At 35.0% G+C, this 27,830-nt stretch overlaps 1 protein-coding gene across 6 annotated transcripts in view; it reads right to left on the reverse strand.

Moving 5' to 3' along the window:
• Positions 1-27,830, reverse strand: part of EXOC6 (exocyst complex component 6) — a 209,931-nt gene that overhangs the window by 115,823 nt on the left and 66,278 nt on the right. For all 6 annotated transcript variants that reach the window (XM_059055448.2, XM_059055444.2, XM_059055449.2 and 3 more), the window contains exons 7-12: positions 22,392-22,544; positions 20,009-20,077; positions 14,574-14,657; positions 3,671-3,717; positions 3,427-3,547; positions 1,871-1,942 (exon numbers count right to left, since the gene is read on the reverse strand). In XM_059055448.2, coding sequence (XP_058911431.1) covers positions 1,871-1,942; positions 3,427-3,547; positions 3,671-3,717; positions 14,574-14,657; positions 20,009-20,077; positions 22,392-22,544 — 546 coding nt within the window. The remainder of the gene's footprint in view (positions 1-1,870; positions 1,943-3,426; positions 3,548-3,670; positions 3,718-14,573; positions 14,658-20,008; positions 20,078-22,391; positions 22,545-27,830) is intronic.

A 27,830-nucleotide genomic window follows, 5' to 3' on the forward strand; every position in this document is an offset into this window, starting at 1 on the left:
ATTCAGTGAAATGAAAATACTGCAGGATTTCTGAATAAGTAAGAAGGACTGGTTCGTTTTCCTTAACTTTATTTCAAAGCAGGAGGATGAGAAAGGTATATTTACAAGGGTTTATGCATCCATCACTGTTGTTTTTCTAATGCTTCTATTATTTGAATGTTGTCTATTACTCCTTGATTCTCTGCAGAGTTCCTTGGAAACACATCAAATAATCTACAACTGAATCTACAGTTGTACTCAAAGTGCCAACTCAAGAACAGTTTGTATGGTTTTTGAAAAAGAGGTAAGGATCTTGCACCAGAATATAAATCAATGCTGATACTGATATCAAGAAAGTCTTGTTACGAAAAAAAAAAAAAAAAAAAAAAGCCAACTGAGCTAAATTTTGTACTTAGTGACATAGCTGATTTACATTCTGACAAAAGTTTCTTTTCATTATGGATCCATAACAAATGATTTGTAGACCTGTGATCCCTGGACCATATTTTGAGTAGCAATGCTTTAAGTCATTAAGGATAGCAAAGCTCCCTCAAGTTACTTAGACATAGGCCCCAGATATTAAGGCAGTCTTTAATAAAACTTCCTAAGTTTTCTTACAGAAAGATCAGTATTACAGGTACATTAGTCACAAAATTTATGAAAGCAAAAAAACCCCAAATTATTTTGGTATTATAGTATAAGCCATACAAACTAATAAAGATGTAAGGCAATAAATAATTTACTAAGGAGCTTGTGGTATCTTCTCCTTAGATTTAAGAATAAAATAGTCAACTATTATTCTAGGATGGAAAGACTCCTGTGAAAAAGCCAACAATTTAGCATTTCCCAAAGCATTTTATATGAAGCTCTAGATCTAAAAGATTCTCTAAGGGGAAAAAAGATTTACGTGTCTAATATGTTGGGAAAATGCTGCATAATCACCTTCCTTTTGGAAACGTATGGTGTAAATTTGCTCTGAAATAGGCTTTTAGTGGAAAAATCTGTTTTACTTCACTCAGCATTTTCTAAACATTTTTGACCACAGAACTCTTTTTAAGTAACATCTATTATCACACTTCGGAAAATGCTGGTCTATATTTCACAAAAAAGTTATTCCAACCATAAAAATCCCATACATTTAAGCATGAAAAACAAATGCAATCAATTCTTTATTATCTGTGATCAAGGAGAAGGGACAAGTTTAAAACTTTGATACTGAAAACCACAAAGACATTGAGTTTTAAGATAATTCAGTTTAAACCTTATTTTAAAAAGAAAAACAAAACACAAAGAAGTACAGTGATTTGCTTACAGTCACAGTACACCTGAAATTAGGAAAATAAGTACACACAGCTTTCAAACTAGTATGTGTTTTCATATACAGTATCACATTTAAAACTCAAAACAATTCTGAAAACTAGTAATTAACAAACTCATTTTCACAAATGAGGATCTAAAGTTTAGAAAAGTTGTAGACATACAATTAGTCAATAGCAAAGGTTGAATATAAACTCTGGGTCTTTGTGATTCCACAGCTCATATTCATTATCCTCAGGCAGAACTTTAATCTTCTAATTTCTAGTTCAGGGTTCTTTCCACTACACCTTGTATTTTTTGTTTTTAAACTGCAAAAATATTGTATCTACTCTAACAGAATGACCAATATTTTAATAGATGGTAATATTCTCTGAGCTCTGTCCAAGCTTCATAATCAGGAAGGAGGTGGTATGAAAAGTCCTGAGTAATAGGAGAATATTAATACATAAGTAAACATTTGATTACTACTAATTTACTACCATTAAGCCACAATAAAATAAATGAGTGTGGTCTATGTTTTGAATAGCTTTAAACGCTCAAATAGCCATTAACTGAATATTAGATTATTACCCACCTGCAAAGTATCTGCAAATATTACAATGAGATTCTTCAGTTCCAGAACAAGATCAGGATCAGCGCAATAAGACTGCAAAAATGAAGGGTAAGTGGGGGTGGAAACACAAACAAACAAACACACACCAGAGTCATTTGGTTAAAAACTAAGAAATAAAACTTGAAAATTTCTCCCTTAATTTGCCTGACTTACAATAAACTTGAAGTCTTGGTTATTAGATCCACAGCTGGCTTCCTCTATTCATGAAAAAATTCTTAGGGCAAGATCATAACATGACAAAACTAAAGTATCTGTATTATATGAAAAGAAATTTTTCTGAAATTTGTACACACTAAACTTTGGTCAAAGCAATGGTGCTTATATTTCTAAAAGTCTTTAGATTTTAAGGAATTAGTTATTTCAAATTGAAAAGGTTTATATATAGACCATATATTTCTACTTTTCAATTATTTATTCTATTATAAAAGAGATACAATCACTATATTTCTCTAATATAAGAAATGACAATTTAAGTATTTTCTTAGTAATGCATCAAAGAAAAATAATTAATTTCAAAGGAATAGTGAAATTCACTCTTGTCCCCTTAATAGCATGTAATAAGATTTTAAATGTGATGTTACATTTAGTATATTATAATTTCATACGTGATGCCATGGAATTAACAGGAAGCACACTATCATATTACATATTCATAGCTGGCCTGATGATGAAATGTATTGTTCTTTATTATAATATGTTAGAAAAAGTTGTAGTTCATTGGACAAATACTGTATCCAGAATCTATGTCCCTGATAAATAAAAATATAATGTATTTATAATCTAAATATCACTTAAACTAATAAATCTTCCTGCAAAATATTTTCAATCTCTATTCTCAATAATAAAATTTTAAATAATAGATTATAAAATTTTAAGTTTGGGGAAATTTCACTGAAGGTAAACTCCCAAAATTGTCTTAAGAAAAAGTCCACACTAAGAAATTATTAATTTCAATAGTCTTTATAACACATATTTTTATTTCCACAAAAGGCATATTATAAAAATATTTTATCATTTTACCTTCATTCATAAAAATAATTCTCATTACTTACAGGGTCATTATTCTAAACGAGTTCAAATTCTGAGAACTGCATATTTTTAAAGAAATTCATAACTGTATTACTGCAAACAAATTATAAACATCGAAGAACAAGTTCTACTGAGTTTTAATGGTGGAGTTTACTTTGGAAACAAAGAATCGGGACTGATAATTAAAAACCCTTTCTTCATGGTGCTTTTCAGTGATCTAATGAAGAGGTCAGTTGAGACTAATGAGACCAGCTTAATTCTTCATCTTCTATAATGCTGGACTAAAAGTGTCTTCGGAAGCCCCACTCAGTTGTAATATTACCAGACAAACAAAGGCCTGTCATTACTACTTCCAAATCTGAGCAATTACCAAAAAAAAAACAAAACGCAGAACTGATGGAGATATAGTTTTCTTCTGACATTATGCATTTCAGAAGTTCTTGAAGTAACTGAATTAAAAATTTAGTAACATAAATTGTCTGACTTACTGAATGAGCTCTAAGGACAGCAATTATCTTTGAGAGGGCCATGTTCCAAAGTTCATCAGTGTATGCCCTGGTTACTAATCCTTGGGTCACGTGTAAAATGTGATCTTCCACCACAAAGAACCTAAGAACAGTAATTACCAAAATAACATGAGTTAAAAAAAAATTAAAACCTAAATAGGAGATCATTAGTTCTGACACATAACACAATATCAAAATAATACTTATTGCCATATTAGATACATACCCTACAATTTGAGTGAAATATCTTCTATAGCCATCAACTGTTTCATGCTTTAAATGAAAAATAAAAATCAATTTAAAACAATAAATATCAGTAACATAAAAGTAAGTTCCAAATCAGTGCAACATTTATTAACAAATATTTATTGAGAGTCTACTATATGCTGCATACATTTTTAAGGCACCAGGGATACACTGGTAAATAACAAAAAGTCCTTACCCCTCATTGAACTTGCATTTGAAAGGAAATGAACAATAAACAAATTAAAAAGTCAATATGATTTCAGAACCTCCTTCTCAGCAGGCTAGTTCAAGCTACCACACACTTGGACAATTACATCATTCTCCTACCTAGTCTTTCAAGCTTTCAGGCTTGATCCCTACAGTCTATTCTCCAGAGAGCTGCCAGAATGATAGTTTTCAAACAGTAATCAAATAATTATATCATTTGCTAAAAACCCTCCAATGACTTTTCATCTGATTCATAATAAAAGTCAAATTCCTTTAAAATGGTCTACTATTTCCTATTGTTTATAATTTTAACAAAAGGTATACAGGAAAATATTTGACCATTTGAATTTCATTAAAGTTTATTACATGAAATATAACAAATAAGTTCAAATATTATATTTTATATATTTCATAAAAGTGATCAAAAACTTCAAACATCTGGATCTTTTCAGGGAGGGGACTGTTATTACTTTTTAGTTTAAAAATACTATGATCAGAGAATATAGGCTACATGACACAAATGTTTGATATTTCTTGATACTTGCTTTATAACAAAGTATGTAGTCACATTTTATAATGTTCCATGTGTACTTAAAAAAATGTTTCTACAGGTGTTGAAACAGAATTCCTCTTTTTTTTTTGATTGCACTGTGTGGCTTTTGGGATCTTAGTTCCCCGACCAGAGATTGAACCCCGGCCCATGGCAGTGAAAGTGCTGAGTCTTAACCACTGGACCCTCAGGGAATTCCCAAACAGAATTCTATACAGTCTATTAGATAAGCCTATTAAGCATGTTCTGTATTCTTACTAATATTCTGTCTACTGGCTGATAAGTTACAGAAGCATCCAATATGCTTATGGATGTTTTTATTTATCCTTTAAGTTGTGGCAATTTTGCTTTAAATATTTTCAGTCAATGTTATCAAGTACTTATAGATTTAAATTACCATATTTATCAGCTCTAAGACATAAATTTTTTTATCATTCTACCTTTTTAACATTATATTTAAGGAGAGAAGCAAGAAGAACAGAAGCAAGAAGAATGACAGAAGCAAGAAGACAGCAGAAGCAAGAAGAACTACAATCCTGCAGCCTGTGGAACAAAAACCACATTCACAGAAAGACAGACAAGATGAAAAGGCAGAGGGCTATGTACCAGATGAAGGAACAAGATAAAACCCCAGAAAAACAACTAAATGAAGTGGAGATAGGCAACCTTCCAGAAAAAGAATTCAGAATAATGACAGTGAAGATGATCCAGGAACTCAGAAAAAGAATGGAGGCAAAGATCGAGAAGATGCAAGAAATGTTTAACAAAGACCTAGAAGAATTAAAGAATACACAAACAGAGATGAACAATACAATAACTGAAATGAAAAATACACTAGAAGGAATCAATACCAGAATAACTGAGGCAGAAGAACGGATAAGTGACCTGGAAGACAAAATGGTAGAATTCGCTGCTGCGGAACAGAATAAAGAAAAACTAATGAAAAGAAATGAAGACAGCCTAAGAGACCTCTGGGACAACATTAAACGCAACAACATCCACCTTATAGGGGTCCCAGAAGGAGAAGAGAGAGAGAAAGGACCCAGGAAAATATTTGAAGAGATTATAGTCTAAAAATTCCCTACCATGGGAAAGGAAATAGCCACCCAAGTCCAGGAAGCACAGAGAGTCCCATACAGGATAAACCCAAGGAGAAACACCCCGAGACACATAGAAATCAAGTTGGCAAAAACTGAAGACAAAAAAAAATTATTGAAAGCATCAAGGGAAAAATGACAAATAATATACAAGGGAACTCCCATAAGGTTAACAACTGATTTCTCAGCAGAAACTCTACAAGCCAGAAGGGAGTGGCATGATATACTTAAAGTGATGAAAGGGATGAACCTACAACCAAGATTACTCTACCTGGCAAGGATCTCATTCAGATTTGATGGAGAAATCAAAAGCTTTACAGACAAGCAAAAGCTAAGAGAATTCAGCACCACCAAACCAGCTCTACAAAAATGCTAAAGGAACTTCTCTAAGTGGGAAACACAAGAGAAGAAAAGGACCTACAACCCCCCCCCCCCAAGGGCTTCCCTGGTGGTGCAGTGGTTGGGAATCCACCTGCCGGTGCAGGGGACATGGGTTCAAGCCCTGGTCCGGGAGGATCCCACATGCCACAGAGCAGATAGGCCCATGCGCCACAACTGCTGAGCCTGCGCTCTACAGCCTGCGAGCCACAACTACTGAGGCCACGTGCCATAACTACTAAAGCCTGAGTGCCTAGAGCCTGTGCTCCACAACGGGGGGGGGGGGGGCGCTGCAGTGAGAGGCCCGCGTACCACAAGGAAGAGCAGCCACTGCTCACTGCAACTAGAGAGAGCCTGCACACAGCAACAAAGACCTAACACAGCCAAAAAGAAAAAATACAGACAATTAAAAAAAAAACCCAAAACAATTAAGAAAATGGTAATAGGAACATGCATATCAATAATTACCTTAAACATGAATGGATTAAATGCTCCAACCAAAAGACACAGGCTTGCTGAATGGATACAAAAACAAGACCCATATATAGGCTGTCTACAAGACACCCACTTCAGACCTAGGGACACATACAGACTGAAAGTGAGGGGATGGAAAAAGATATTCCATGCAAATGGAAATCAAAAGAAAGCTGGAGTAGCAATACTCATATCAGATAAAATAGACTTTAAACTAAAGAATGTTACAAGAGACAAGGAAGGACACTACATAATGATCAAGGTATCAATCCAAGAAGAAGATATAACAATTATAAATATATATGCACCCAACATAGGAGCACCTCAATACATAAGGCAACTGCTAACAGCTATAAAAGAGGAAATTGACAGTAACACAATAATAGTGGGGGACTTTAACACCTCACTTACATCAACGGACAGATCATCCAAAATGAAAATAAATAAGGAAACAGAAGCTTTAATTGACACAATAGACCAGATAGATTTAATTGATATTTATAGGACATTCCATCCAAAAACAGCAGATCACACTTTCTTCTGAAGTGCGCACAGAACATTCTCCAGGATAGATCACATCTTGGGTCACAAATCAAGCCCCAGTAAATTTAAGAAAATTGAAATCATATCAAGCATCTTTTCTGACCACAACGCTATGAGATTAGAAATCAATTACAGGGAAAAAAACATAAGAAACACAAACACATGGAGGCTAAACAATACGTTACTAAATAACCAAGAGATCACTGAAGAAATCAAAGAGGAAATCAAAAAATACCTAAAGACAAATGACAATGAAAACACAACGATCCAAAACCTATGGGATGCAGCAAAAGCAGTTCTAAGAGGGAATTTTATAGCTATACAAGCCTACCTCAAGAAACAAGAAAAATCTCATATAAACAATCTAACCTTACACGTAAAGGAACTAGAGAAAGAAGAACAAACAAAACCCAAAGTTAGCAGAAGGAAAGAAATCATAAAGAGCAGAGCAGAAATAAATGAAATAGAAACAAAGAAAACAATAGCAAAGATCAATAAAACTAAAAGCTGGTTCTTTGAGAAGATAAACCAAATTGATAAACCATTAGCCAGACTCATCAAGAAAAAGAGGGACAGGACTCAAATCAATAAAATTAGAAATGAAAAAGGAGAAGTTACAACAGACACCACAGAAATACAAAGCATCCTAAGAGACTACTACAGGCAACTCTATGCCAATAAAATGGACAACCTGGAGGAAATGGACAAATTCTTAGAAAGCTATTACCTTCCAAGACTAAACCAGGAAGAAATAGAAAATATGAACAGACCAATCACAAGTAATGAAATTGAAACTGTGATTAAAAATCTTCCAACAAACAAAAGTCCAGGACCAGAGGCTTCACAGGTGAATTCTATCAAACATTTACAGAAGAGCTAACACACATCCTTCTCAAACTCTTCCAAAAATTTCAGAGGAAGGAACACTCCCAAATTCATTCTATGAGGCCACCATCACCCTGATACCAAAACCAGACAAAGATACTACAAAAAAAAAAAAATTAAAGACCAATATCACTGATGAATATAGATGCAAAAATCCTCAACAAAATACTAGCAAACAGAATCCAACAACACATTAAAAGGATCATATACCATGATCAAGTGGGATCTATCCCAGGGATGCAAGGATTCTTCAATATATGCAAATCAATCAATGTGATACACCATATTAACAAATTGAAGAATATAAACCATATGGTCATCTCAATAGATGCAGAAAAAGCTTTTGACAAAATTCAACACCTATTTATGATCAACTCTCCAGAAAGTGGGCATAGAGAGAACCTACCTCAACATAATAAAGGCCATATACGACAAACCCACAGCAAACATCACTCTCAATGGTGAAAAACTGAAAGCATTTCCTCTAAGATCAGGAACAAGACAAGGATGTCCACTCTCACCACTATTATTCAACATAGTTTTGGAAGTCCTAGCCACGGCAATCAGAGAAGAAAAAGAAATAAAAGGAATACAAATTGGAAAAGAAGAAGTAAAACTGTCACTGTTTGCAGATAACATGATACTATACACAGAGAATCCTAAAGATGCCACCAGAAAACTACTAGAGCTAATCAATGAATTTGGTAAAGTTGCAGGATACAAAACTAATGCAAAGAAATCTCTTGCATTCCTATACACTAATGAAGAAAAATCTGAAAGAGAAATTAATGAAACTCTCCCATTTACTAGTGCAACAAAAAGCATAAAATACCTAGGAATAAACCTACCTAGGGAGGGAAAAGACCTGTTTGCAGAAAACTATAAGACACTGATGAAAGAAATTAAAGATGATACCAACAGATGGAGAGATATACCATGTTCTTGGATTGGAAGAATCAATACTGTGAAAATGACTATACTACCCAAAGCAATCTACAAATTCAAATGCAATCCCTATCAAATTACCAATGGCAGTTTTTACAGAACTAGAACAAAAAAATCTTAAAATCTGTATGGAGACACAAAAGACCCCAAATAGCCAAAGCAGTGTTGAGGGAAAAAAACGGAGCTGGAGGAATCAGACTCCCTGACTTCAGACTATACTAAAAAGCTACAATAATCAAGACAATATGGTACCGGCACAAAACAGAAACATAGATCAATGGAACAAGATAGAAAGCCCAGAGATAAACCATGCACCTATGGTCAACTAATCTATGACAAAGGAGGCAAGGATATACAATGGAGAAAAGACAGTCTCTTCAATAAGTGGTGCTGGGAAAATTGGACAGCTACCTGTAAAAGAATGAAATTAGAACACTCCCTAACACCATACACAAAAATAAACTCAAAATGGATTCGAGACCTAAATGTAAGTCTGGACACTGTAAAAGTCTTAGAGGAAAAGATAGGAAGAACACTCTTTGACATAAATCACAGCAAGATCTTTTTTGATCCACCTCTTAGAGTAATGGAAATAAAAACAAAAATAAACAAATGGGACCTAATGAAACTTCAAAGCTTTTGCACAGCAAAGGAAACCATAAACAAGACCAAAAGACAACCCTAAGAATGGGAGAGAATATTTGCAAACGAATCAACGGACAAAGGATTAATCTCCAAAATATATAAGCAGCTCATGTAGCTCAACATTAAAAAAACAAACAAACCAATCCAAAAATAGGCAGAAGACCTAAATAGACATTTCTCCAAAGAAGACATACAGATGGCCAAGAAGCACATGAAAAGCTGCTCAACATCACTAATTATTAGAGAAATGCAAATCAAAACTACAATGAGGTATCACCTCACACCAGTTAGAATGGGCATCATCAGAAAATCTACAAACAACAAATGCTGGAAAGGGTGTGGAGAAAAGGGAATCCTCTTGCACTGTTGGTGGGAATGTAAATTGATACAGGCACTATGCAGAACAGTATAGAGGTTCCTTAAAAAACTAAAAATAGAATTACCATATGACCCAGCAATCCCACTACTGGACATATACCCAGAGAAAACCATAATTCAAAAAGACACATGCACCCCAATGTTCATTGCTGTACTACTTACACTAGCCAGTTCATGGAAGCAACCTAAATGCCCACTGACAGACGAACGGATAAAGAAGATGTGGTATATATACACAATGGAATATTACTCAGCCATAAAAAGGAATGAAATTGGGTCATTCATAGAGACGTGGATGGATCTAGAGACTGTCATACAGAGTGAAGTAAGTCAGAAAAACAAATATCATATATTAACACATATATGTGGAACCTAGAAAAATGGTACAGATGAACTGGTTTGCAGGGCAGAAATTGAGACACAGATGTAGAGAAAAAATAAAAATTATATTTAAGTATATATTGTTTCTATTCTTTTAGTGGTTACAGAAATTACATTATGCATACTTAAGTAATCAAACTCTAAAATTAAAGAATAATTTTACTCTTTTCTGGACAATTCCAAAACTGCAGAACAGTTTCACTTCATTAACTTCCATCTCACTCTAATGTTTATGCTATTGTTACTGTGCATTTCAACTCTATCTTGTTTTAACGTCCATGATATTTTACTAATATTATTTTCTACAGTCAATACAGATTTGTCCACATATTTACAATTTCCTTGCTATTCATTCCTTCTAGCATCTCATATCTTCCATTTGGCATCACTTTCCTTTTGACTGCAGTATATCCTTTCTTTCGTAAGCGTGTCTTGGTAACAAACTCTCCTCTTTGCCTGAAAATGTCTATCTTTGCCCTTGTTACGCTGAATATAGAATCTCAGGTAGACAGTTATTTTCCGTCAGCATTGAAAATATTCCACTGTCTTGTTTATTTGAAAATAATCTCTTCTCTCTGGGTATTTTTGAGGTATTCTCTTTATCTTTGTTTTTAAAGTCAAATTTACTGAGGTATAATTTACATAAAGCAAAATTAAAACCCTTTTTACATACAGAGTCCGATGAGTTTTGATGAACGTAGACATTTGTGTAACCACCACCAAAATCAAGATATAGAATATTTCTGTCTCATAAAAAGTTCCCTTTATGCCCCTCTATAGTGAATCACTCTGCCCAGCCCTGGCCCGCTGTCACGGATCCCATTCTATCCCATAGTTTTGCCTTTTCAAAAATGTCATATAACACAAATCGTACTATACATAACTTTGTTGTATCTGAATTTTTTCACCTAGAATAATGCTTTTAAGATTTATCCATGTCACTGCATGTATCAGTTCCTTTTCTACTGCTGAGTAGTACTCCTTTATGTCGAGGTGCAACAATTTGTTTATCTATTCACTAGCTCACAGACATTTGAGATGTTTCCAGTTTCTGGTATTTATGAATAAAGCTACTATAAACATTTACATATGAGCCACCATGTGGATAAATTTTCATCTCTCACAGGTAAAAACCTAGGAATGGAATTGCTGGGTCATATGGCAAGTGTATGCTTAACATTATAACAAACTGTCAAACTATTTTCCAAAGTGGCAGTACAATATTTATACCTATCAGAATTTTATGAGAGTTCTAGCTGCTCCAAATCCTCACCAGCACTTGCTATTATCGATCTTTCTAATTTTAGCCATTCTAGTAGGTATGTAGAGGTATCTCATTGTGGTTTTAATTTGCATTTCCCTGATGAAAAATGATATTTTAAATCTTTCCATGTGCTTATTTGCCATCTGTGTATCTTTGGTAAAATGTCTATTTGAATCTTTTTAGTCTGTCTTTAGTTAGCTATACCAGTTCTTTATATATTCTGGATACAAGCCTTTTATTAGACATGAGTTTTGCAAATGTTCTCTTCATCTATGTCTTGTCTTTTCATTTTCTTGACACTACCTTTTGAAAGGTAGAAGTTTTCCATTTTGATGTTCAATCTATCAATTTCTTTCTTTTATGGTTCATGCTTTATGTATCTCACCTAAGAAAATACTGCCTAACCCAAAGTCACAAAGATTTTAACTTTTGTTTTTTCTAAAAGTTTTACAATTTTAGCTCTTATATTTGGGTCCATGATCCATTTCTTGAAATGTTGAATGAGGTAAGCATCAACATTCATTTTTTTGCATATGGATAATTTCATTCTCTTGTAGTCAAAAGACACACTCTATACAATTTCAAGTTTTTTTAATATCTATTGAGATTTATTTTATTACCCAGAATATGATCTATCTTGGTGAAACTTCCAGGTACACTTGGAAAAGCACGTGTATTCTGCTGTTTTGGGTGAATTACTCAATAAATGTCAATTAGTTCACTTAGCTCGTAATGTTTTTCAGGTCTTCTATTTTCTCTTTATCTTTGGTGTTCTACATTTTCATTTTAAGTTCTCTAAAAGTGTACTTCTTTTTATTTAACCTACTTGGATTCCTTGGACTTGACTCTGTAGGTTTCTGTTTCTCATCTGTCTTAGTAAGTTCTCAGGTATTACCTCAAATATTCCTCTGTCCCTCTTGTTCTATCCTCTCTTTCTGAAACTGCAACTAAATATGTTAGACCTCTCTGTATCTCCACTATCTTCTATATTTTTATTCTTTTGTCTCTCTATGATGTAGTCTAAAAATTTCTTCAGATCAACTAAAAGAATTCATCAACCTGTTCACAAAATTTTTCATGTTGGCTAATATATCTTTAATTACTAGGTATTCTACTTGATTTTTTTCCACATTTTTTTGGTAATTCCTTTAGAGTTTCTTGTTCCCTAATGATATCAGCCAAGCTTGCCTTTTATTTCTTTAAATATAAGTGTTATTTTATATTCTATGCCTAATAACTCAAATATTGAAAGTCTTTTACAATTTCTTTCTGTTGTCAATATTTCTAATGATTCTTACTTGTTTGATAACTAATTTTGAGTGTGAGTTGCTAATTTTCCTTGAAACCTCAACTATGGATATCCTTTAATTTGGTATGAAAGTTCACAGAAGAACTGTATTTGCTTCTAACTAGGCACCTGGAGACAATATCAAAATGGAACCACTTTAAATTTTCAGCTTGAGATTTTTTTGATTATCCAAGTAGAATGAATTTGGATTGCAAACACATTTGGGGAACTGTTTGTTATGAATTCTCAGAGATTTTTTTTTCTTTGTTCACTCAGCACCAGGATTTGGATAGGCAATTTTCTTTAGTGTATTTGGCAGAAGGACCAGAGAGGTTTTGCTAGGTGGTTTTATCTCTAGGTCACACTAATAATGGGCTATAATTCTTTGGAGTCTCAGCCTTACAAAGGAGACAGTCTCTTTTCACCCACTTTGGGTGACTCTAGGCTTAGCCCCCTGTACCCCTATGTCCTCAAAACTTATGCTTTCCCCTTCAGCACATGCCCCTAGGATAAAAGCTACATTCAGTTCTTCATTATGCCTGTCTGAATTTCTTTCCTCATTTAGGTTTTCCTGTTTTGTTTTTCTTATATTTAGGTGTATTGAGGTATAAGTTACATCAACAAAACTCTTTTTCATGTGTGGCGAGCATTGCCCTCTGAGGAAGGCGCCATTAAGACCCTCATAAGCCTCAGGGCCCGATTGTACTCTCCTTGGTATGCATCCTGGACTTTATGGTATGAACGTAAAAAAGGAGATGGCCTTTGGCCAGATCGCTCCAGGGACCTGCTCAGTTAATGGGAGTCCCTGGTTGTTCCCTAAAGCTAGGAAATGCAATCCTGGAGGGGAAATTGGTGCCTTTGTGGAACAAGTGATAGATGATAGATCCGCTGATGCAGATAATGCAGATAAGGTGGCGACTAATAAACCCATAATGCAGTTATGGTGGCGACTAGGCCTAAGATGAAAGACTAGTTCCACAGAACAAAGGTTATGCAAAGTTTCTACTTTACAATGACTATGCAAAGTCCCTGCTTTAGGGGTGTATATATGGCTATGCTTTGTTATTAAATTTGCCTTGCAACCATCAGTTGTTTGTGCCCTTCTGATCCCATACCTTGGTGCTTTCCATTCCCTACCCCCTCTCTTCGATTGTTGCTGCACTTTGAGGACCCGCCACGGCTGGCAGTATTCATGTGCTGTTTCTATGTGTTTTCACAAATACATCTAATCACATACCTATCACCATAACCAACATATAGAACTGTTCCATATTGACTTAGGTTTTTTTTTTACATTATGGATTATTTTATTTCAATTTTTCCACAGTGAATACATCACAATTTTATAACCAAAAAAATACATATATTCTTGAGAATGACTAATAAAAATCCCACAAACATAGCCCTTTCAGATTACTTATATAGTCTTTGTCAGGACTATACTTTCCTACCTGATCCTCAGTACATTTAAAAAGAATTTAAGATTTTAAAAAATGTTTTATCCAGCACCTTTAGTTGTTTTTTCAGTAGAACAATTAATCAAGATACACAGTCTACCACATTGTCAGAAACTAATTATCACTCCCTGACATTTTATATATTTACTTATTTATCTTTTTATGTATTCATTGTCTTATTTATTCACTTACAGTCTATCTTCCCTAACAGAATGTAAGTTCATGAGAGAAGGGACTTAGCCATTTTGTTCACTGCTGTAACCTTCACACCTAAACCAATTATTGGAAATGGCAGTTATTCAATAAATATTTGTAGTTGAATGCATGCTTTGAAGAAATTAAAGAGGATAAAAACTTCAACATAACCAATTCAAAATTTTCACATACTTACCATATTTGACTGAGGTTGCAATACCAGTCTTGCCTGTTTTTTTCTTTGTTTTCGGTAATAATTTTCAAATGTTTCCTCATCACCCTAAAATAAAATCAGAAGAGTAATGAAAAACACACATACACAAACACACTGCTAAACGGATAACATTACCCCGTAAGAGTCATTTTTCAGTTTTTACAACTGGATTTAAATGCAGAATGGTATTTCATATTGAATACCAAGAACAAGTTTTGGCATTATGGTTCATAGATAGTAACCTTGTTTGGTATCATGACAATTAAGAAGACTAAAGGTAAGTTCAAATAATTTGACTGTTGCCCAACTTGTCACTTAGCCTTTATACATTTTTGACTGACGAAAGAAAATATGGCTGTCAGTGAGGGAAGCTAACTACGACAATTGGTTGGCAAGCCTCAACTTCTGAACATGTTGAACAAGAACTAAGCAAATCTGACCACAGGACAAAATATACTATTTCTAACATGGTTTACTATTAATCTGCACAGGAAGAGAAAGGGAGGAACCCTTATGTGTATACTGTCCCTTGATTAAACATTAAAGAAGACTTCTCCTTTATTTGGCACCTTGGAAGTTTTTACACATCAAGACAATGCACAATGGTACCACCAGGTATCAGTGAAGGATATGTCTTTCTTTTATAAAGTAAGTGTGGTAGCCTCCAAGATGCCCCTCAAAGATACCTTGTGTAGTCTCCTCCCACATTGTACCAAGGTTGGTCTACATGAACAACAGGATGCAGTAGAAGTAAAAGTATGTCACTTCTGAGATTAAGTTATAAAAGGCATCAAGGTTTTCATTTGGTCTCTCTCAGATCACTCACTTCTGGGGAAAGCCAGTTGCCACGTCATGAAGACTATCAGGCAGACTTGCAGACAGCCCATGTGGCAAGAAACTGAGACCTTCTGCCAACAGCCACATCTGTTACACAGGTATAAAGATACAGTCTTTCCCAGAGGACTTAGTGCCTGTTGACATAAACTCCCAGATAAAGATATAAAAAGTGTCTATTAAAAACTGAGTGTTGTGTTAAAGAGTCAAGTCAATTACTAAATGCAGCAAATCTTTATGAAATATCAGGTAAAATGGAAGGCACTGGGGAAAGAACAACAAACAACACTCATGGTCTCTTGCAGATCATACACATATAGAACAGGAATAATACAAAGTAACAGAAGTGCCTACTGGAACTCACTGTAGCATGGTGCCACATAAGACAGAAAAATTGAGCACTATCAAAGCAAAAAATCATTCTTCTACACTAAACTCAAAAACTTATAGGAGAACATCCAATTTGAAAGGAGTTGTGGAAGAATAAAACTTCATGTGATTAGACAAAAGGAAGCATAGTTTTCAATGTTACTACAGATAGCAGTGTAATCGTGATGGAACCCAGCCTCTGTTTGCCTCAGGTATGAATGCAGTTAAATGTATATACTACCACCTCACATTGAAAAGAATCTATGAAGTTAAGGTAGTTTACACTCACACACATTGAAAGAACTATTTTATCAGAGAATAGACTAAAAGTATTATTGTTTTGATACTACACTATGATTTATTATAGCTTTAAAAAGAAATTATTTTTAAAGGTCTATTCAATAAAGTTCAACACACTTGAAACATCACTTACTTATCTGTAAAACAACAAGTTTACATTGATATTGTGCTGTTAGATCACTTTCATCTCAGCTAGGAAGTGCAAAACTAGTCCTGTCTTTTAATAGAGGACTAAAAGAAAAAAGTTAAAAAAAAAGATAGTTCTATTTGCTCTAATTAACATAATTACCATATTTTTTCAATTATATAAATAATCCAAACCTCAAAACTCCTTAAAAGTAAATGGCTTAAGAAGGCAGTGGGATGACATATTAAAAGTGCTGAAAGAAAAACCAAGAATTCTATATCCAACAAAACTACTCTTAAAAAGCAAAGGAGGGCTTCCCTGGTGGCTCAGTGGTTGGGAGTCCTCCTGCCAATGCAGGGGACACGGGTTCATGCCCCAGTCTGGGAAGATCCCACATGCTGCGGAACAGCCCGTGAGCCATGGCCACTGAGCCTGCACATCAGGAGCCTGTGCTCTGCAACAAGAGAGGCCACAACAGTGAGAGGCCTGTGTACTGGGGGAAAAAAAAAAAAAAAAGCAAAGGAGAGGGAATTCACTGCTGGTCTAGTGGTTAGGACTCTGTGCTTTCACTGCCGAGGGCCCAGGTTCAATACCTGGTTGGGGAGCTAAGATCCCACAAGCCATGCAGTGCAGCCAAAAAAAAGAAAAAAAAAAAAGGCGAAAGAGGAATCAAGACACTCCCAGATAAACAAAATTGAGAGAATTTGACACTACCAGAACCTTCCCTAAAAGAAACACTAACAGGAGTACTTCAGGCAGAAACATAAGGACACTAGACAGTAACTCTAAATCACATGAAGAAATAAAAAGTACCAGTAAAAGTAAATACAGAGAAAAATATAAGACAGTATATGTGTATTTTTGTTTGTAACTCTTTTCTTCTAATTTTAAAGAACAACTGTATAAAGAATTATAAAATTATAAAACTGTGTCAATGGCTAATGTGTAAGTATATAATTAGTATGAGAACAATAACACAAAGGAGAGGGATTAATGAGAACTAATTATACTGTTTTAGATAAAGATGTTACTTGTAATTCCCAGGGCAAACGCTAAGAAAATACTAAATATATAAATGTGTGTGTGTGTGTGTGTGTGTGTGTGTGTGTGTGTAAATAAATGACAAGGGAATTAAAATGGTACATGAGAAAATATCTATTTAATGCAAAAGAAGGCAATAATGGAGAAAGAAAGGAACAAAAAAAGACATCAGACATATTAAAACAACCGGTAGATGTAAATCCTACCTTATCAGTAATTACATTAAATATAAATGAACTAAACAATCCAATCAAAAGGAAGAGATCAGCAGACTGAACTGAAAAAAAAAACACAGATCCATCTATATGCTATCCTACAAGAGACACACTTTAGATTCAAGGACACAAAAAGGTCAAAAATAACATAATAGGGCTTCCCTGGTGGCGCAGTGGTTGAGAATCCACCTGCCGATGCAGGGGACATGGGTTCATGTCCTGGTCTGGGAAGATCCCACATGCCGCGGAGCAGCTGGGCCCGTGAGTCATGGCCACTGAGCCTGAGCATCCAGAGCCTGTGCTCCGCAATGGGAGAGGCCACAACAGTGAGAGGCCCGTGTACAGAAAGAAAAAAATAATAATAACATAATAAAAAAATATACCATGCCAAGAGTAACCAAAAGAGCCTGAGTGCCTATACTAATAACAGCCAAAATACAATTTAAGACAAAAAATATTACAAAGAAGGACAGCTTACAATGAAAAAAGGTCTTACCACGGAGACATAACAATTATAAACATATACACACGTAACAACAAAGCCTCAAAAATATATGAAGCAAAAACTGGCAGAACTAAGGAAGAATAGACAATTCGACAGTTATAGCTGGAGGCTTCAATAATCCCACTTTTAATAACAGATGAAACAAGCAAAAGATTAACAAGGGTAAAGAAGATTTAAACAGTATTATCAACTAAACCTAACTGATGGCTATAGAAAACACCACCCAACAACAGCCAGATACACATTATTCTCAAGTTTACATGAAACATTCTCCAGGATAAAGCATATGTGATGCCATAACACAAGCCTCAATAAACTTAAAAGGATTGGAATCATACAAAGTATGATCTGTGACTACAGTGGGATTAAATTAGGAATCAATAACAGAAGAACTTTTGTTTGTGAACAGAAATTCACAAACATGGAGATTAAGCACATTTCTAAATAAGTAATGGGTTAAAGAAGAAATCACAGGAAATTCGAAAATACTTTGAGATAAATGGAAACAAAAACACAACACACCAAAACTCATGGAATGCAGCTAAAGCAGTGGTTAGAAGGAAATTTATAGTTTTAAATGTGTTTGTATTAAAAAAGAAGAAAGGGATTTGCCTGATGGCACAGTGCTTAAGAATATATCTGCCAGGACTTCCCTGGTGGCTCAGTGATTAAGAATCTGCCTGCCAATGCAGGGGACACGGGTTCAAGCCCTGGTCCGGGAATATCCCACATGTCACGGAGCAACTAAGTCCATTTGCCACAACTGAGCCTGCACTCTAGAGCCTGCGAGGCACAACTACTGAGCCCGTGCACCTAGAGCCCGTGCTCTACAACAAGAGAAGCCACTGCAATGAGAAGCCTGCACACCACAACAAAGAGTAGCCCCCACTCGCTGCAACTAGAGAAAGCCCGTGTGCAGCAATGAAGACCCAATGCAGCCAAAAATAAATAAATAAATAAAGTTAAAAAAAAAAAAAAGACTCCACCTGCTAATGCAGGGGACATGGGTTAAATCCCTGATCCAGGAAGATCCCACATACCATGGAGCAACTAAGCCCGTGTGCTGCAACTACTGAGCCTGCGTGCCACAACTACCAAAGCCCACACGCCTAGAGCCCATGCTTCACAACAAGAGAAGCCACCGCAATGAGAAGCCCACACACCACAACAAAGAGTAGCCCCAACTTGTCACAACTAGAGAAAGCCCACGCGCAGCAACGAAGATCCAGTGCCACCAAAAATAAAATAAAATAAAATAAATTTTTAAATAAATAAAAAAGAGACAGATCTCAATCAATAACTTAAACTTCTACCTACATGAAAGAAGCTGGACACAAAAGGCTACATATAGTATGACTCCTTTATATGAAATACCCAGAATAGGCAAATCTATAGAGACAGAAAGTAAATTAATGGTTGTCAGGGACCTGGGGGAGGGGAGAATAAGGAGTGACTGCTAACAGGTAAGAGGCTTCTTTTCGTAGTAATAAAATGTTCTGGAATTAGTTGTAATGGTTGCACATCCTTGTGAATTATACTAAAACCACTGAACTGTATACTTTAAAAGGGTAAAATTTTGGGTATATGAATTATATCAGAATACTGCTATTATGTTTTTTAAAAAGATAATTGTTTAACCAAAACTAAAAACAATGTAGTGCGGGGTAAACAAATGTAGAAGTATCATATTTAAAAGTAACTGTGATACAACAGTACAAAGGCAAGAAGGGAGAAATGCAAGGTTCTTTTAACATACATAATAAGTATACTTGAAAGTGCACCATGATTAAGTTAAAGAAGAAAGTAAACGCCTTACACACAGTGGATATTTCACAAATAAATATTGCATGAAGGTTTAGAGCTCAATGAGCTTGTGGTCAGCCTTTAGAAAAGCAGGCTTAAAATGCATACGTCTCTTTTTAATAATACAAATATACACACACAAATGTGTATACACACATATGTATACATACACACAGACATATATATATATATTTACCCATGCACATATACAAAAGATACTTACCAGAACAGAATAAATGTGCAAACATCGGTAAACAGGGGAAAAATCAACAAGATCCTGAACAGTTAAGACCTGAAAAATAAAACCATTTTTTAAAAATTATAGGCCAAACTACTAGTCTACTATTGAATAATATAAAGTCAGACAAGAAGATTCATGGACTTCGTGTTATAACATTTATCAACTATAAAAAGCACACACTATAAACATAATGCCTTTTTTATTTTGTTTTGGCATTTGTTTATTAATTCATTCTGCATATATTTATCATCATTGTTGACTATTTTAGATTATAAGGTAATAAAGGGGAGAGACTGTATATCTTTAACATGCTTGATAGATTACCAGAAAATTGCTATGGATAACTAGATACATCATTATTGCTTCTGGTAAAGATGGTGCACAAATGTATGATTTACCTATAGATGAAGTTCCTTCTCTTATGCATGACTTATAATTATTTCATTAAATTGAAGAAATCATTATTATTTTATGGAACACTAACAAAGAAAAAAAAACACTACCACTTGAAACTGTAGTATCATCAATTTTAAGATGTTTCCTGATTCTGAGATGTTAATTTTATATATATATATATATATATATTTTTTTTTTTTTTTTTTTTTTGTGGTACGCGGGCCTCTCACTGTTGTGGCCTCTCCCGTTGCGGAGCACAGGCTCCGGATGCGCAGGCTCAGCGGCCATGGCTCACGGGCCCAGCCGCTCCGCGGCATGTGGTATCTTCCCAGACCGGGGCACGAACCCATGTCCCCTGCATCAGCAGGCAGGTGGACTCTAAACCACTGGGCCACCAGGGAAGCCCAAAAATATTTTTTAAAGTACACCTTACAATTAAAGAAACAGTAATATAAAGTTCCCCAAACTTGAGAAATAAACTATTTTTAAAGGAACACATTTCTATTCTCATGAATCCTCTGAATGAACTTAAATTATTTTTATTATAGAGTTACTTATTTGGGAAAATGATAGAAACAAAATGTAGTAATAATTAAATAGATCGGAAAGAACAGGGAAACAACCAAGTTTCTCTTAGAGTATGGATTTGGGTGTCGGGCCTGATGGCAATGTTCCCAGCAATTAAAGATACACAAAACAGACAAGGGAAAATTGAGACACAAAGACTAGATGGTCCATTTTTACCATTCTGAACCTCAAGGGAGAAAAGACTTACAGAGATTCTCTGAATATTGATTAAGAAAGGGCAAAAAAGTAGATTTCAAAAACATTTTTTTCATTTCAAGGGACTAATCAGGTCACATTAATTCCACATCAGAAAGACATTAAGCTATTTAAGGCTGTTTATTTATCTGTATATCAGACATCTACTATATATGCAAACATAAATGTATATACACACATATATACATATTAACATACATATACATACACACACACATATATATATACACACATACACTCACAAATACATACAGACTCACTCATCCTCAGGCATATAATGCAAATGTACATACTGAACACTCAGTAGTTCCCCCAAACACAGAGAAGCCATGGACACATATTTATATGGTTCCTTTTTAATCAATCAATTAAAAGTTCTTACTACACTCCAACAGTGTCTTTAGAAAAAGAATTTAAACTCTCACTGACAAGGCAAAACTTATAAACAATTGGGAATACTAGACTCCTTATGGTATTAACTAAATTCAAAAGGAATTCAACGGAAAAGATAAAAAGTAGGCTCAACAGAAGACTTTGTGGAGGGAACAAAAGAAGCACTAGGACTAGGAATGAATTTGAATGAAGAGAATAAAAGAAAGCAAATATTCAGGACAATTTCAAGGTTTCTAGACTTAGTAAAACTTTTTTAAGAAATTGAAAACTTAACTTTAATCATATTAAAATTATTTTGTAGTATCTCAGCACCAGCCGAAGGAAAAAAAGGTAGGCTATCCAGAATTAGTCTAAATGGCAAGGTTAAGCCATCATGCAATTAAATGTCTGCCACAGGTAATTAAATTATGAGTGATCACTACAAAAATATCATTAAATTTACACTTTTACTGTTAATTATGGCAGAAAACTTAGGTTCAACTACCTGCAGTTTACAAATATAACCTACAATATATCTTGTTTATCTGTCAATTATTCAGTCTAACATTTCAGATGATTCCTTTGCCCTAATAGCTCATTACAAACTGATCTACATAAATTCAGTTTCCACATGGCAAGACTGAGTGTCACACACACAACATTACAACTCAAGAGAAAAAAAACATCCAATAATAGATGAGGGAGGGAGGGAGGAAAGAAAGGAAAAAAAGAAGAAAAGAAAGGAAGGAAGAAACAAAGATAGAAACAAAAAATGATACAAAGAAAGAAAGAGAAAGAAACAAATTCCCATCACCTCCTCTTCATTCTCATCCTCTTCCTCAAATACAGGTTTCAATACAATTTCATTCCCTTCTTCTGGAATTCTATCATTTATATACATAGTCTTCCCAAATTTTACATTATTTTGCTTCTGCAGAATAACACTGAAGAGTTTCTGCTGCTGTGCCTATTTGGGAAAAAGAAAAATTAAGATTATTTGAAAAATTACTGTAGTCAAAATTGGTTCAAGAAGTTATTCATATTTTCTCATCTTTTTAATGTCTGTAGGTGTAGGATCTGGAATGATGTCCCATTTTTGTTCATGATTTGAACCCTCCTTTTTTCAACAGTCTTGCAGGGGTTATCAATTTTATCTGAAAAGACTAAGAACTGACTCTTATCTTTGTTGATCCTCCCTTTTGTATTTTGTTTTCTATTATATTGTTCTCTACTCTTGATTATCTCCTTCCAGTTTCTTTTTTTCAATTTTAATTTATTGTGGTAAGCACCTTTAACATGAGATGTACCCTCTTAAATTTTTAAGTGTACATACATATTACATTATTAATATGTATATCAATAATTTAATACATTATTGTTGATAGGTATAATATTGATATTTATAGAAGACCTCTAGAGTTTGTTCATCTTTTTTTTTTTCTTTGGCCACACTGTGCAGCTTGTGTGATCTTAGTTCCCCGACCAGGGACAGAACCGGGCCCAAGGCAGTGAAAGCTCGGAGTTCTGAGACAGGCCTAGGACCTGGGACCCTTTGCTTCAATGCTGCAGTACTTGCACCTGGACGAACCTCTCCTCCAGCAACAAAATACAAAGAAACTATAAGGGACTAAAAATAACTGCATGCATGCATAGTTGGGGCAAATTGTGGACAAAAGATACAAAGAGACCAAAAAACCCCACTGCCACTTTTTAAGAGCCCAGAGCAAAAGGAGGGTACTGCACATGCCCTCTACACACTAGGCCATCTAAAGGGTGGGCAAAACACTTAAGCCACCCCTCCAGCCTGACCCATGGACACACCCCTACCCTCACCCCATATAAGGAACAAGCTCGCCCCTCCTCAGGGAGTAAGCAAGCAAGGGAACCTGTTGTCTGTTCTAGTTCCTCCCTGCTGCAGCAGGGGACCCAATAAAGCCTTGGCTGAATTTCTTTTCTGGCCTCTAGTCAATTTCTACTGATTAGGGAAGGCCAAGAACCCTGGTAGGTATCACTAACCACTGGACTGCCAAGGAATTCCCTAGAGCTTGTTCATCTATACTGAAACTTTATGTCTGTTGATTAGTACTCCTCATTTCCCCCTGGCAACCACCATCCCACTCTTTGATTCTATGAATTTGACTAACTTAGATAGCTGATAATTTCCTTTTTAAAGGCTGGATAGTATTCCATTATAGGTACATACCACATTATCTTAATCCATTCATTTGTCAATGGACGTTTACATTGTTTCCACATCTTAGATATTGTGAATAATGCTGCAAAGAGCATGGGAGTGCTAATATTCGTCAAGACCCTGATTTCAGGTTTTTTGGATAAATATCCATAGTAGAACATATGATAGCTCCATTGTTAACTTTTTTAAAATTAGTTGATTTATTTTTAATTTTTTGGGGCTGTGTTGGGTCTTGATTGCTGCGCACGGACTTTCTATAGTTGTGGCGAGCAGTGCTCTTGGATGCAGTGCTCCAGCTTCTCACTGTGGTGGCCTCTCTTGCTGCGGAGCACAGGGTCTAGGCACATGGGCTTCAGTAGCTGTGGCATGCAGGCTCAGTAGTTGTGGTTCATGAGCTCTAGAGAGCAGGCTTAGTAGTTGTGGCACACGGGCTTAGTTGCTTTGTGGCATGTGGGATCTTCCCGGACCAGGGCTCAAACCCATGTCCCCTGCATTGGCAGGCAGATTCTTAACCACTGCGCCACCAGGAAAGTCCCCATTGTTAACTTTTTGAGGAACCTCCATACTGTTTTCCATAGCAGCTACACCATTATGCATTCCCGCCAACATTTTGCAAGAGTTCCAATTCCTCCACATCCTTACCAACACTTGCTATCTTTTTTTTAAAAATAATAGCCATCTTGAGAGGTGTAAGGTGACATCCCATTGTGATTTTGATTTGCATTTCCCTAATGGTTAATAACGTTTAGCATCTTTTCATATATCTGTTGGCCACTTTTATGTCTCCTTTGGAGAAATGTCTTTTCAAATCCCTATCTCATTTTTTAATCAGGTGATTAGTTTTGTTTTGTTTTTTGCTATTAAGTTGTATGATTTCCTTACATATTTTGGAGACTAACCCCTAATCAGATATACAGTTTGCAAATATTTTCTTCAATTCCGTAGGTTGTCTTTTCACTCTGTTTCCTTTGCTATGCAGAAGCTTTTGAGTTAGATGTAATCCCACTTATTTTTGTTTATGTTGCCTGTGCTTTTTGTGTCATATCAATACTTCTACTTTCATTGAGTTTAATTTGCTACTGTTTCTCTAACTTCTTGAAATGGATACTTAGTATCATTGATTTCTGCCTTTCTTTCCTAATTTATAAATTTAAGCCTACAAATTTCCCTTAAACTTGACTTTTATCATATCCTACAAGTTTTTCATATATCATATTTTCATTATAATTCAATTCAAAATATTTTCTGGTTTCAAATGAGTTTCTTCTTTGACCCATGGTTTATTTAGAATTTTATTTCTTAGTTTCCAAATATATAGGGATTTTCTACTTATCTATTTATTACCAGTTTCAGGAATAATTCCAATGTGGCCACAGAATATGTTCTGTATTATTTCAATCCTTTGAAATGTATTGACATTTCCTCTATGGACCAAAACATAATCAATTTTGATAAATGTTCTTTAAAAATGTATATTCTGAAATCAAGAGATACAGTGTTACATGTGTCAATTAGGTCAGGGTTGCTAATCATTATTTTAAAGGACTAAATCCTTACTACATCTATTGGCTCTAGTAGTTACTGAGAGGAGTGTTGAAATCTATTATGACTGTCAAGATGTCTATTTCTCCTTTTAATTCTGACAGTTTTTGCTTTTATATATTTTGAGACTATGTTATTAGATAGAAATAAATTTAGAATTGTTTATTTTCCTGATGAACTGAACCTTTTATCACTATGAAATGTTAGTCTTTCTTAAGCTTTTTGTCTTAAAGCCTACTTTAATATTAATGTACATACATCAGCTTTCTCTTGGTTAATCTTTTCATGATACATCTCTTCCATCCTTTTGCTTTCAACCTCTCTATATGTTTATATGTAAGATATGTCTTCTGAAAGCAGCATAATTTAACAGAGTTTTTAAAACTCATACCAATTCCCCTCCCAACTTAAATGTGGTTGTTGTTTCACACTGATAATTCTATACATACATAAACCTTATAAGATGATTTTGTTTCATACAGCCAATAGATATGGAGTTTTATCCCAAATAGTTGCCCTTTCTATTTACTTCTGCATCTCTGGCCTTCTAATTGGGATGATTTTATGTCTGAAAACAATAATATTTCCTTTTGTGCAGGTCTGCTAGAAAAAAATTCTCTAGGTTTATATTTATCTGAAAAATACCTTAATTTCACCTTCATTTCTAAAAGATTTTTGCTGGGTACAGAATTCTAGGTTGACACATAAGGCTTATCAGCACTTCAGATATACTTTTCACTATGTTTTGGCTTCCATTGATTCTGCTGAGAAGTCAGCTATTGACGGATATTATTATTGTCCTTTTGAAGATAATATATTTTTTCCTCTGGCTGTTTTAAAATTTTTCTTTGTTAGTTTTCAGTATTTTACTATTATATGCCTAAATATGGGTTTGTATTTCTTCTGCTTACAATTCATAGCACTTTTGTGGCTTCAAGGTCTGTCCATATTTTTAATGCCCTATTCTCTCTCTTTTCTCCCTCTGGGACTGTAATTACATATACTTTAAACCTTTTCACCTTACCCCATATGTCTCTAAGCTCTTTCCTGTACTTTCCATTCTTTTGTCTTTCTGAGCTTCAATTTGGATATTTTCCTCTGACCTATCTTCTGGTTCATTAATTCTTTCTTCAGCTGTGTCTAATATGTTCTGCCTCCTATACGATGATGATGTATCTCCAGATGATTCGCTTTATGGTTTCCAATGATCTCCAAATTCTCAATCTTGTCTTATAATTCCTTGATTACACTGGGTTGGTCAAAAAGTTCATTCGGGTTTTTCCATAACATCTTACAGAAAAACCCGAATGAACTTTCTGGCCACACCAATATTAATTAATTAATATTAAAGTCTATGTCTAATAGTTCCATTATTTAGACTTTGTTTTGCCTCCTAGAGTTAAGCTTTATATCAATTACCAATGAGTATACTCTTCTTCCTTTGAGTGATTCAGGTCAAGTAATGATTCAATTATTTTAATGACCTTTGGTCTGGAGCACTGTCAAGGTTTTACAAAACAATTACCACTAATTCTTTTTTAAGAGGAAAACCAAATACATTAATTTGAAAACACTAGAAAAATTTAAAAGATATGATACATACAGAAATATAAATAAAATATGATGCCTTAACTCCAATGGATTATTTGTAGAGAAAAATGTCTACTAACCTCACAGAAGGAACTATGGTTATCAAGTTGCAAGTTTATTTTACTTTCCACAGAAAATGACCACAGCTTGTGAAGACTAGGAATGCAGAAGCTATTATCCCACAACTGATTTAATTATTGACAAAAATGAACACTTTTACAGATTAATAAGTTGAGAAGCTTTTTTTTTTTTTTTTTTGCGGTACGCGGGTCTCTCACTGTTGTGGCCTCTCCCGCTGCGGAGCACAGGCTCCGGACGTGCAGGCTCAGTGGCCATGGCTCATGGGCCCAGCTGCTCCGCAGCATGTGGGATCCTCCTGGACTGGGGCACGAACCCATGTCCCCTGCATCAGCAGGCGGACTCTCAACCACTGCGCCACCAGGGAAGCCCTCTTATTTTTTTTTTTACGCATTTTAGTGATACTTCACTATCAGAACTTCATTATCAAAGATTGAAAAAAAAATAGGCTTAATTCCAGGATTTTAATTTCCTTACATAATGCATATTAGTGGAACATTCCCTCTGTTGTGACAGGTCAGATTGTAGCTACTCTGTTCTGTTAGCATGTATAAAGTTTACCCACTGCCTCTTTAGGGTGAATTTTCTCTGAGGAATACACTACTGCTAATCAGACCTTTCTAATCCCAGGTAATCAGACAATGCAAATCACAGAAATCTAGCTCTGCCCTCACCTAGACCTTAAGGCTGGCTCCAGAGGCTTGTGCTTAAGAAAATCATTATCCCTTCTCCTCCATTACCATTATTAACCTATTCACTGAAAAAAAAAAAATCAGAATTCCCTTTCTCCCTCTGTGCCCAAACTTATTTTGTCTATGATTTTTGGTTTTCAGAGTAAAAAATCATTTA

The sequence above is a fragment of the Kogia breviceps genome, chromosome 2, assembly GCF_026419965.1.
Source record: "Kogia breviceps isolate mKogBre1 chromosome 2, mKogBre1 haplotype 1, whole genome shotgun sequence".
NCBI lineage: Eukaryota > Metazoa > Chordata > Mammalia > Artiodactyla > Physeteridae > Kogia > Kogia breviceps.